This window comes from Lycorma delicatula, chromosome 5, assembly GCF_047948215.1.
Source record: "Lycorma delicatula isolate Av1 chromosome 5, ASM4794821v1, whole genome shotgun sequence".
Lineage (NCBI taxonomy): Eukaryota > Metazoa > Arthropoda > Insecta > Hemiptera > Fulgoridae > Lycorma > Lycorma delicatula.
The window spans coordinates 180595494-180607808 of NC_134459.1; the positions used below are offsets into that span (position 1 = coordinate 180595494).

The 12315-nt window shown below is 31.0% G+C and overlaps 1 protein-coding gene across 3 annotated transcripts in view; it reads right to left on the reverse strand.

The window, feature by feature from the left end:
• LOC142325654 (peroxisomal N(1)-acetyl-spermine/spermidine oxidase-like) overlaps window positions 1-12315 on the reverse strand; it is a 169881-nt gene that overhangs the window by 122768 nt on the left and 34798 nt on the right. For all 3 annotated transcript variants that reach the window (XM_075367681.1, XM_075367679.1, XM_075367680.1), the window contains one exon: window positions 9483-9732. In XM_075367681.1, the coding sequence (XP_075223796.1) occupies window positions 9483-9732 (250 nt within the window). The remainder of the gene's footprint in view (window positions 1-9482; window positions 9733-12315) is intronic.

The window sequence follows — 12315 nt, forward strand, 5'->3', positions numbered from 1 at the left end:
AAGGAGATGTCCCTCACAAAATCATTTAATTCGGATTGCTCTAACAGTTTTGGTTCATTTAAGTTTTAAGTTTTGGTTCCTACTTCCAGGATTATAATCATCATTTCATTATCCAGTTCATTAGCACAGGCTTGTGAAATCAATTTCTTCATCATATCTATCATCTATCATGGTGGTGAAAGAATTTCTGGTCCATGAGGTACAGGACGTATCACTGATCAAAGGTTTAGGTAAAAATGCCCTTTCTGTTTTTTAAATTGAATCCGTATATTAAAACTATTTACTATACTACGTATGTAAAACTATTTTACATTATCCTTAAATCGGAACCCTTTTCATTAATCTCAGTTTTTGAATTTTTCATTTCATCTAAAAATAACTGTATATCCATTGCACTTTCATCATTTATATCCCGTTTATATTTAATAACATCACCATTTAAGGTATGTGAATAACTTGCAATACAGAAAAAAACATTTTTTCCAATTAAATTATGAAGAAATAAACCGATTTACAAAATGTATTATTAAAACATGTATTATTAAATGTATTATTAAAACATGGAAAGTCCACAAACTAGGATCACATAAATGGAATTTCCATATACAAGAAAATGTATGACTATTATCTGACCTTGAAAAAGGTCAAAGACACAGAAGGAATAAAATTATTAACTACTGAAATAATAAATATGCATTTTTATTCCCTTTCCCTATACCTCTACATTTTTAATACATCATTATTATCGCTTAAAGTGATCAACAGGAAAAAAATTCTTTCTTTCTGAATTAACCCCAAATTTTCATATAATTTAACAGCATTTATGACAAACTGCATACTAATATATGCATGCGCTAATTTTCTTAGACTTGTCAACTTTTAACGTAGAATTTTTGTAATATCTGGAGAAAGCATTTTATTAACGTTTTATTTTAGTTTGTTTTTAACAAATATTAATCTCTTTCATTACAAATGAAATTAAGAAATATCTCTTTCAAAAATATTGTTAAATATGTTCAATTATGTAACCTTGCCTATTATAATAATTAATATCGGGGAGGATTCTGGGGAGTTCTTTAGTGTAAAGGAAGGCCAAGATTTCTTTCCACTTTCATTGCGGATGGTTTTTCAAATAACTATGTAACAGCTCATAATTTTATGCTACCAACCTGTAAAATTGTATTCTTTTCCTACAAGTGTTCTAATTGTTTACAGAACACCTTCAGCTTATAATTTATACTAACAGTAACCTGCAATTGTAATTTTACTTATACTTTTGGGAATTAGGCCTCCCCCAGGTTGTAAGAATGTTGTTAAAAGTCACACCCGTGACATTTTTTCAGAATTAAAATTAAAATATTAAAGCATTTACCATTTGTTATTAACATTAGGTCACTAGTATTAAAATGTTCAGTTATTTTTCCTAATATTTTACATTTAGATAGCTTCCCTAATTTTTATACTGAATTCAAGGAATTGGGAAAGATAATGTCGCAAGTATAATTTTTTAATTCGAGTTCTGTTAGGAGTAATTTTCATTATTATATATTCTATAAACAGATGAATGGTGAACAAACAATATTAGATAATACAATGTTTTAATAATAAAAAATATACCAAGTTCAGAACACAATTTACACTTTATGAACAGAAAATAGGAAAACTACTGAAAATAATGAACATATATTTGTGACAATTCAATCAATAGCGATATTAAAAAATTACACATAAATAAGACAAAGTATTTAATAACTAATATTGCAAGCAACCTTGTTTGAAGGTCATAGCAACTGATTGCACTGACCTTGATTGTTGGTCATGTTTTAATGACAGCATCAATAATCATAAAAGAATTAATGTAGTAAATTGTTCAGTACAACTATTTATTATAAACAGAACTGGTTCCATAAGGAAAACATTGAAAATAAATAAAATGCAAAAACCTAATTGCATCGCAAATTCTGAAGCTAATTAATAAACTAATGAAATACAAACTACAGTTTTTTATTTTTTTTAAATTAAACTTCAAAAATCCATACTGGTCAATATGTGTTACCATTATTTTCAATTAACTTTAATAAAAATTATACAAAGTAAAATATAAAATTTACACTTCATGAACTGACATACAAACATAAAATAAATTTTTATTAAAACATTATTTTTAACATTGTTGCCAGTACGGATCCTAGGTTCAAGCCCAACTAAAGGTATGATTGCATTTAATTTTAACACTATGTTATCGATATTGTACTAATAACATTAGTCCATTAACTGTGTTAGATTCTTTCTTTTTTTAATGATTGTATTATTAGAAAAAAATGAATAATCCTATTCCAGTTGTTACAATGAATTTTGATTACTATATACATGAAGTAGAGTAACTATAAAATCTGTAGCCAACTAAATAGTGTTTTCCAGCAAGATCTCTTACCCTATCGCAAATCAAAATTACATGAAATCTGTAAAAATTAATAATATTCAACTTGGCAAATTACAGAAAGAAACTTGGAAAATATGTGAATTTTATTTTCATGTTAGCTATCTTACTGTTTTTAGTGGATTATAAGACTGTTTCTGGTTTGTTTAACCGTGAATTATTGATAAGAAAGGATCGGTTTGTAGCGGAATGAGGGTAACTGGTGTCTATAGTCTTATCATATAGCCAAGCTAATTCCCTCTTAGTTACATAAATTCCACAAATATTACCTTAAGAGAAAGCAGATTGTTTTATCATCTGGTTTGAGAACTTTTAAGCCTGAGGTTAATAAATTTAATAAAAGAGCTTTAATTATACAAGAAAAATATTTTAATGTTGAAGTAGAAAATTTGTTATCACAAGGATCAAATTTTGACTGTGTTTTGAGAGATTTCATATTGTTATCAGAACCGTGTCAAAATTGATAGCTTTAATTCAAAATGAAAAATATTTACTATTGTTAAAAAAATTGCTTAAGCGGATCAATATTGATTTAGAACAAGGTATGATCTAAAGATAGTAAATTTATCTAAGATAGTATCTAAAGATAGTAAATATATCTGGATAGTATACTTGGACAAAGAAATCTATCTCCTATTATTTTTAATATTAATTTCATATCTTCAACTTAAAAATTTCATAACTTCAGTAAAAAATAAGTTTATTATCAAATGTAAAAATGTAAAGAAAAATGAAGTACTGTTATAAAACAAAATATTTATGTCAATGAATTTCTTTCACCATTCTCTTTCGATTTAAATACGCGAGGAAGTTAAAATGTCTAATTGAGAACTTGTTGCTCTTGGAAGTCTTCAGATAATTCTGTTGTAAGCAACACTTCTGATGAAAATGTTCAGGATATTTGATTCTGACAATTTGTTTAAGTCTTCTAATTCAAACAGGAATAGAAATCAATGAAATTCTTTACAATCTGGTTTTATGGATAATTTTTTATTCAAGAAGCCAAAACAATTTCAAATTAAAATATTCTGAATCTTTGTTTTAATTATGTAAATTTTGGGTTCTAGAATGCTAAGGATTTTAGCTGTGAATTTAATTTAAAGAGGAAGATTATTTTTTTTATAAAAATTTGAAATATAATGTTTTTCTGAGATTCTGGGTTTTTTTAATAACACTAATTCTCCCACTTTTTTAAAGGATTTTGAATGTTTTTCATACCAAAAAAATTTCATAAAAAATGTAGGGCATTGGAAGGATTGATGTACATTTAAAAACAGATGTTCATAATAATGTAAGCATTACAATTTATAAGGATTAAATTAAAGATGTGACTTTGGAGTTTTATTAATATTATTATTGGAAATTTTCTGTAATCGATTCGAAAGTGTTAATAGTTTTTTCATAAGATCTATAAATTTTACTTTCTGATTCATATTTTGATCGTATATTGACCTACCATAACTGTAGTATAGATACACTTAATTCAATGAATGAGAAAGTTTTTGAAAGTTATGAAAGTTTGCAATATTCTGTTATCAATAAAAGAGGGATTTACTGACTTACATAATGGTAGATCGGTTTATTTTTTGTAACAGCAAAATAAATAGGTATGACCTATTTAAATATTTTAAGTTTATAGATTGTTACCACATACATGCCTAGCTTAATATCGGCGAATGGCAATGGTAGCAGCTCAGATGTCAGCGAAAGTACAGTACACATACACGCTTGCACAAGTATCACTCCTGCCGTACAGTTGACCACGCAATTTTTCCCAACATTCAACAGCCTGAGAGTGGTGGGGTCTGTGGCCCCACCACTCTCAGGCTCCAATAAAAGAACATACACAAGAGTGGATTTTTAATTTATCATCAACCACCACCTGGAGAAGACCAAGAAGAAGAAGCAGAAGATGTTCCCTGGCCGCCTCAACGTGGACCTCCCAGCGAATGCCAACATCACTGCCTGAGAAGCAGGCCTGGCCAGCCCGCAGAGGGAGTCGTTGGACACAGACACTACCTTCCCACTCCAGTTCGCTGGGCTTCAATCGCCCTGGCCAGCAGACTCAGCAGCAGGAGCCGGCCCAGTGTGGATTTGCTTGGGGAGAACCACCTCGGCTGCACTGGTGAAAGACAACAACCCAGCGGTGTGGAGCTCTGGGGGCCACCACTACCATACTGTAGTGGGAACCCAACTGCCACTTAGGGGAAGCCCGGTCTGATTCCACTGGATGAGCTGTAACTCCCTGACTACAGACAAGTCGACTTTGCCCTAGACCAGCTTCCAGACCCAACAGCTCTTCTCAGAGCTAACACAAAAAATGGCCCTTTTCAGGGCTACCACAAGGTTATAAATTACGAGCCGTTGAAGACAATCGATGACAACAGCCCTTCTTCGAGCTATATAAAGTGCCACGTACCATTCAGCAACAAGATATAAATGCTGGTCTTCTTTGGACTAATATACAATTAGCTCCTTTGATTCATAAAAGCTATAAATCTATTAGTAAAAGAAATAAATCTATTGTAAAAGCTCTTACAATGGAACAATTTAAATCTTTACTGAATGATATCAATGTTTCTGAATGTAATTTTGCTGATCTAGTAGAAGGTTATGACTACTTACTTTGTATTTTTGAAACAAAGTTATCATGACATCGATTAGCACTGCTTTATGAATAAATCCGGACTGCTTTTTAATAAAATTGTAAGTCTAAATGTTAGTAAAAAAAAAAGGTATTGATGACCATAAATCATGATATAATTGTAATGGTCTACCAACAAGAAAAAAGTTAAATTTCAACTCAAATAGTATAACAATAATGTTTTGTGTAAACATTTAAAAGATGAAGGTTCAATGTAATAAAAACAGCCTAAAATAAATACCCCAATTTAGACTCAATAAAATCCTGTAAAAAACATCAATGGTGGAACAGCGAATGTGACGAAACAGTGGAAAGAAGACATCAAACATGGCTATTTTACTAATCCCAAAAATCAGAAAAATCCTTATAAAATTTAGTAAAACGAAGAAAAGAAATCATCTGAATTCTAAGGAGAATAAAAAGACCTCACCATAAAGACACACTGAAGTTAAGTGAAGAAGAATTCACTAAAACACAGTTGAGAGACATGAAAAAACCATAAAAAATCAGCTCAAAAAATATGAACTCCCAACCTGTTACTAAAGAATGAAAACGGTAAACTGGCCCATAACAAGGAAACCCTAGCTAAATATTTCAACAAACTCCTAAATTGCAAAGAAACTATAGAATTCCTAAACTTCAACAATAAAAGAAAAGAAGTCTACAAGCACAGGGCGAGATGAAAAATTATAAAGCAGCAGGAGATCAGATTTTTGAAGAGATCTGGAAACATGCAGGAAGATCAGCAAAAACTGCCCTTCATCAACAGCTTGTCAACATCTGGGTCAAAGAAGATCTACCAGAACACTGGACAACAGCCCTCATCCATCCGCTACACAAAAAAGGGGGCAAAACAGACTCTAACAATTGCATGGGAATCCCACTCCTGAACACTACATACAAAATTTGTTTAAGAATCATCCTCAACAGGATCAGTCCACAACTCAAGAAAGAAAGGAGAATACCAGGGAGGTTTCAGACCCTGGAGGAGCTGTCCAGACCAGATGATCTCAAGCTAATAATGTGTTACAACAGGAAAAGAGACAGAGACATGGTGATAACAATTGTATATTTCAAGAAAGCTTATGACTGCATCCACAGAGAATCCTACTAAAAATCTTAAAACATCTCAGACTACATACCAAATTAATAAACACGATAAAACTGACCCTCACAAGCACTAAGTCAGGTAAAATTCAGAGGCGAGCTCTCGGAACCTTTTGAGATCAAAACAGGACTGCGTCAAGGCTCACTACTATTATTCAACTGCATTCTAGAAATGATAATGAGGGAATGGCTCAAAAATGCCCCCAAAAGAAAAAAATAGGCCGAAAAATCAAAACAAACAGTCTTGGTTTTGCTGATGACACGGCACAGCTAGTAAACGACATCGATGAAGCTAAATCACAAATATTAGAATTTCAAAACATTGCAAATAAAATCGGTCTCAAAAGACATAAATTATGCCCCAAAAACCAACACAATTAAAAGAAGTAAACATAAACATATGCAGCAGAAACACTTCCACCTGAACAAACACGGACAGACAGAAAGTCGAAAGAAGAATCAGAAGAACCTGCATATTGTACCCAAAAACATCGTGTACAAAGAGTTAGAACCCATCACTGACACCACGCGTAAGAGGAGACTAGGATTCTTTGGACATATAAGGATGCAAGATTTAAGACTTCTGAAACAGCTAGTGCAGTACTATCTCGACTCAAAAAACACAAGACAAGATGCAGATAGATCAGAGGAACTGAAAGAAATTGGCCTTACACCAGTAGACACCACAGATAAGATAAAATTAAACACAAAAATCAAAAACAAAAACATTCACAAGAATAAACTCAATTACATGAACATTTTCAACACTAGAAAGGGCACAAAGATCGAAAGATATGAAAAAATACTGGGAAGACCGCAATGCCCAAACAGTCCCGTCAAAAAGACTTGGATAACAGACTGACTAAAATGATCCTATACGGTCATAAAAGATGATAATAAAACGGCCTATTTTGAAAATTTAAGATTTACATTACCAATTGTGAAAATTCCTACTGAATTTTGGACAACTGTTAATAAATTTAGAACAAAAGTATATGGTTGTAATCAAATTGCTGTTCAAGATTAGGAATAATGTTGTAAATTTATTGTATAACAGATAAATTTGAATAATTCAGTTATTTTAATATTACAGTGAATTTATTTTGATAATGGAAGAGCTTTAATCGAGTACTGACAATGCTGCATGTTTTGATGTTACTCCAAAGTGGTGTTTACCATCACTATGGAATGTGTTCAACCAAGTGTTTCATTCTAAATATATGCATAATTAGGTTGAGACAAATTCATGAAAAGGATGAGGATGATCTGTATGACCCATTCAGTCAAGAGGCATTACTATTTTTAATATTATTATAAAACTTCTTACTATTATACTTTATAGTAAACTTAACAAATAAGCTGATTTAAGAGGTTTTATTCTTAAAGAGCAAATGTTTTCTGCAAAGGTAAAGGATGTGAAGATTGTATTTTTACTTTATCAGGTGCTGTAAACATCTGCCCTGGATTGAAAAGAAGTAAGTTTTTACTGTTTGCATACTCATTAAGATAGTGTTTATGGCCATTAATTAAAATAAACTGCAGTTAATTTTTGACACTTTAGGTTGATACAGTTCAGCCGATGTTCATGAAGTTACTTATAACCATTTATAAAAATACCTCGATGATAATTTGTGGTAATAATAATCACTCTGTGAAATTCCAATGAGAAGGTATTTTGCTGGGATAAATTTTAAGTCCTTTTCCTTTTTCACTATGCATTTCTGACATTGTTGATTTTTTCTATGAAGATATGTTGTTATCTCTTTGGATATCTGCTCAAAGAGGCATAAAGATTCTGAAAGAATATTTTAATGCAAGTACACCTTATTGTAAATGCTATCAACACATTTCCCATCTTATTTTTTGTTAAAGAAGCAACTTTTCAAAATTAAAACTTTTAACATGTCAGTCTTATCCTACTGAACATTACACTAGTTTTGCAAATTTGGATATGCCTTTTTCTTTTCTGAAATTTAGTATAATTTTAATATTAATTTTCTGAAATTTAGTATAGTTGTATTACTGAAAGAGATCAACTGAGATTTTTAAAGCTTTTCCAACTCTGCCAAGTATACGCCTGACTAAGATCAGGCTTGGAAGAGACAGATTAGAATATAAAATCTTTAAAAAAATTAAACTGCTGGTTACTTGAGATGCTTGATTGTATCCTAAATTATGTTATACCAGATTACTGGAATTCAGCGATTATAAATTGCCATTTCACTATGTTCTTAAACTTCAAAAATATCTACACTCAATCAGGGGAGACCACATTTGGCGATCTTAGAATGCAGAATTGGTTTATGATAATTTACCAAAATCTTTCACAAACAACTCGTTTAGCAGAGATATTGATTGTGTAATAAACAGCTGATACAGTGATATTTAGAAATCTTTGTACCATATGTATGTATCCCACATAACTCAAAAACGATTAGTCGTAGGATGTTGAAATTTTGGATTTAGGACCAAAATCCAAAAAATTTGCATTTTGGAATTTTTCTTAACTGCAGTAATAAGCCCTTACTGAGAGCTTTTCAACGACATATTATAAGTGGTACTTATTTTCATCGGTTCCAAAGTTATAACCAAATAAAATTTTAATTAATGAAATATTTTGATCTTACAAGATGTAAGGCACATCGGTTCAAATTCGACTTTATTTCCTTTATTTCAACTTTTTTTTTTCATTTAAATATATTGATTTCTTAATAATTATTAACCTGCGATTGTAAAAAAAAAAAAATGTTATAATAAATAATAATTCAATAATTAAAAAATTATAAGTTATTAGTGAAATCAAATTTTATGTACTTTTATAAATGTGTATATGTAATTTAATAGGCGTACAAGGAAGTTATGTAATATCCACATAAGATTTTCATAAACATGTTGTGGGTTGCCTATGAACATATCTTTTGCTAGGCTGTCAAATATGCTGAAAGAAATTTTGAGAATCCTACTATCTTAAAAAATTACTCATGGTACTAAACTGTATATCAATAACATATTTAATACTGATTTAAATATCATAATAAAAAAATATAATCACAGCCCGAATAATGTGGTTAATTATGAAGCAATAAAAAAATTGAAGGGGTCACTTTAAAATAATTTGTATTAACACTAAATGTAATGTAACTGTACTAGAGATGATTATTTTATTTATTTAAATATTAAAAATTGCAATGTGATCTAAAGTTTAAATAAATGAATATAGATAGAACAAAAGATATCATCACAAAATTTCATACAAATAACAAGAAAATATAAAATAATTCAATTACATACCTTGGGATAAAGTAATCTGCAAAACAGCCGTTACTCTTCTCAATGATATTATCACGTATTTCAATCGATGAAACAAAAAGTCGAGAAGTTAAATCCAAATCAACAAATGTCTTATCGGATAAAACACACTGCACTTTCACAAAGTCACTAGCTGAATCACTGATGATACCTTCTGGTTTTGCCATTTCATATACAACATTTCCATCTTCACCATGAACCCACTGAGCACCAAGATCAACTGTGTAACCCTCTGTTAAAAATCATAATGACCAATTAACACTGAAAGCAGTATAAAAGAATTTAATGTTTATTTTCTAGATTAAAATAGAAAATAGAAATAATATAGATATAATTAGAAGAAATAATAGTAGACAGAACCTTTCTTTCTAAGTTTTAAATATTATTATTGACTAACAATAAATATGCTGCAGAACAAGGGACCAGAAACCAAAAAATTACATACAAAGGAATAATAGAAATAAAACAAGAAATTCAATATTCATGGCTACAACTTGAAATACCAACTTGTGGTAAATGTGCAACGCAAAGAATACTTTTAATAAAAACAAAATTTTTCCATTATTTCTTTTTTGAATTCTTATCTTCATTAATGAACTATTACAGAAATTAATTATAAACTGACCAATAGTTAAAAAAGATTACAATGTATTTAAAACCAAAAACAATTTTATATGAGTTTAGTTGAACATGTGCATTTGGACTAAAAATTATGCATTCCAATTTTTTCATGTTTGATACTGTCTGTTTATAATAATTCTAGTGTTCAGAAAAATAACATAAGTAAAAAGTTTAATTTTCAAGATTTTTTTTATTAGAAACTTACAAAATGTAAATCTTTACATAACAAAATTTGGATTTTTTCTTGCACAAGAGAATTAATAAGCATGAACCTTTTTGTTGAAAACTGACGACCTTTAAAAACAATATCAAGAAACAACTAATTTAATTTTTCATTTGAAAATTGATATATTTATTGATTTTCTCTTAAAATCCTATGAATCATTTCAACAAACTTGCTGACCATTCGTATTATACAGCGAGTTAATAAGTTAAATTGAGTTTCATATATATTGACTTTAGTGTATCTCTGATACAATTCAACATATTAATAACATTTGGCACTTAACCATTACAACAGTTCTTTTGCTTTGGATTTTGATCTTGAAGTCATTCTAAAGCATTCATTTCAGTTATCTTTAGATAACTGTGTGATATAACACATCAACCTGTGTTACAATCCACTGTACCGAGGATGGGAAATCTCTAACAGACGATACACCTCACACAAATGGTGGTATCAGGCTCTCACCAACTAAACCCCCCTCGCACCCAACAACATGTGAAGACCAGACCTCCTGCCATAAGCACAACACAGTTAAAAGAAGCAACTGCAGGATTGCCTGGCAAGGAACAGAGCAGAGCCCCCAGGTACCGACAGAATGCATAAGTCTGGACCTAACTCAGCCTGGTCTAACCTAACCTAATTTTTTTTTCTATTTAGCCTCCAGAACCACCGTAAGGTATTACTTCAGAGAATGATATGTATGAATAAATGAAGAATTCTTGTATAGTCTCAGGTTGATCGTTCCTGAGAAGTATGATTAATTGAAACCCAACCACCAAAAAACACCAGTATCTATGATCTAGTATTCAAATTCATATAAAAGTAATTCCCTTATTTGAACCTTAGAACTCTTGACTTCAAAATCAACTGATTTGCAATGATGAGTTAACCACTAAACCAGCTCGGTGGGCTCAGTTAGGTTAGTTCGGTGGGCTAACCTTATCTAATCTAATGTAAGACACCCCCAACACTGCAGGCTGACCCTCTTCCCCACAATGATTATCCTCACCATCTTGTCCTCACCATCTTGGAGACCGCATTCCAATTCTCAACACTAGCAAGCATGACATCAATTATGTTGTTAATGTTTTTCGCAGGTCCATTACTGCCACACCATTCCCTTGAATTCCACCTACCACACACAAAAATTACATCCTCAACATTATCAAGGGCACCACAGTACGGGCATATGTCATCCTGGTGTATTGATAAGATCAGCAAATGATATTGTGATTTTCAGCAGCATCTTTTTTTTCATTTAACATCCAGGACCACTGTTAGATAGATATTGCATCTTGGTCGGTCTTTTTAGCACCTTTGTGTGCAATTACCATCTGACACATTTTAAGAAAAAATTGTACAATAATTAACTGATTATGAAAAGTCTCATTCTATCTTGACAAGTGAATACTTGTTAGTAATGATGTTAATACATCTCTTCATAAATTCATTCTGTAAATTTTATTCCGTGTTTTTAATATTGGGTTGACTCTGATATGAAGATTATTTTTGATTCCAATTTGATGATATGTTGTCAAGGAGAGCAGAATTTTTACTGTCCTTTAGCTCACACCAAGTACATTACCATTTTGATGACACGTTATTTTAATAGCAAAAAGAGCATCTTTATAACCTAAATTTTTAGCAATGTCATTCCTTTGAACCGTAATTCTTTGCTATTACCAGTCTTGGTCATTATAAAGATATAGTATTCTAAATGGAGCTCTAACAGAAAGTTAAAAGTTTTTGACATAAAGAGACATGATTATATAATTATGAAGGCTAAAGACAAATTGGATTGTATTTATGCTATGCAAATTATGTGAATGGTATGACTACTATGGTAACTGAAAGGCTACTTCCCAAAAATCATAATCCGTCTGTTCCGTTCTACTTGTGCCGTCGGATGCTGTTACCTAGCGAGGGCTAGGGCTCTCGTCATAATACCGCAAGGCGTGGTCATTATGA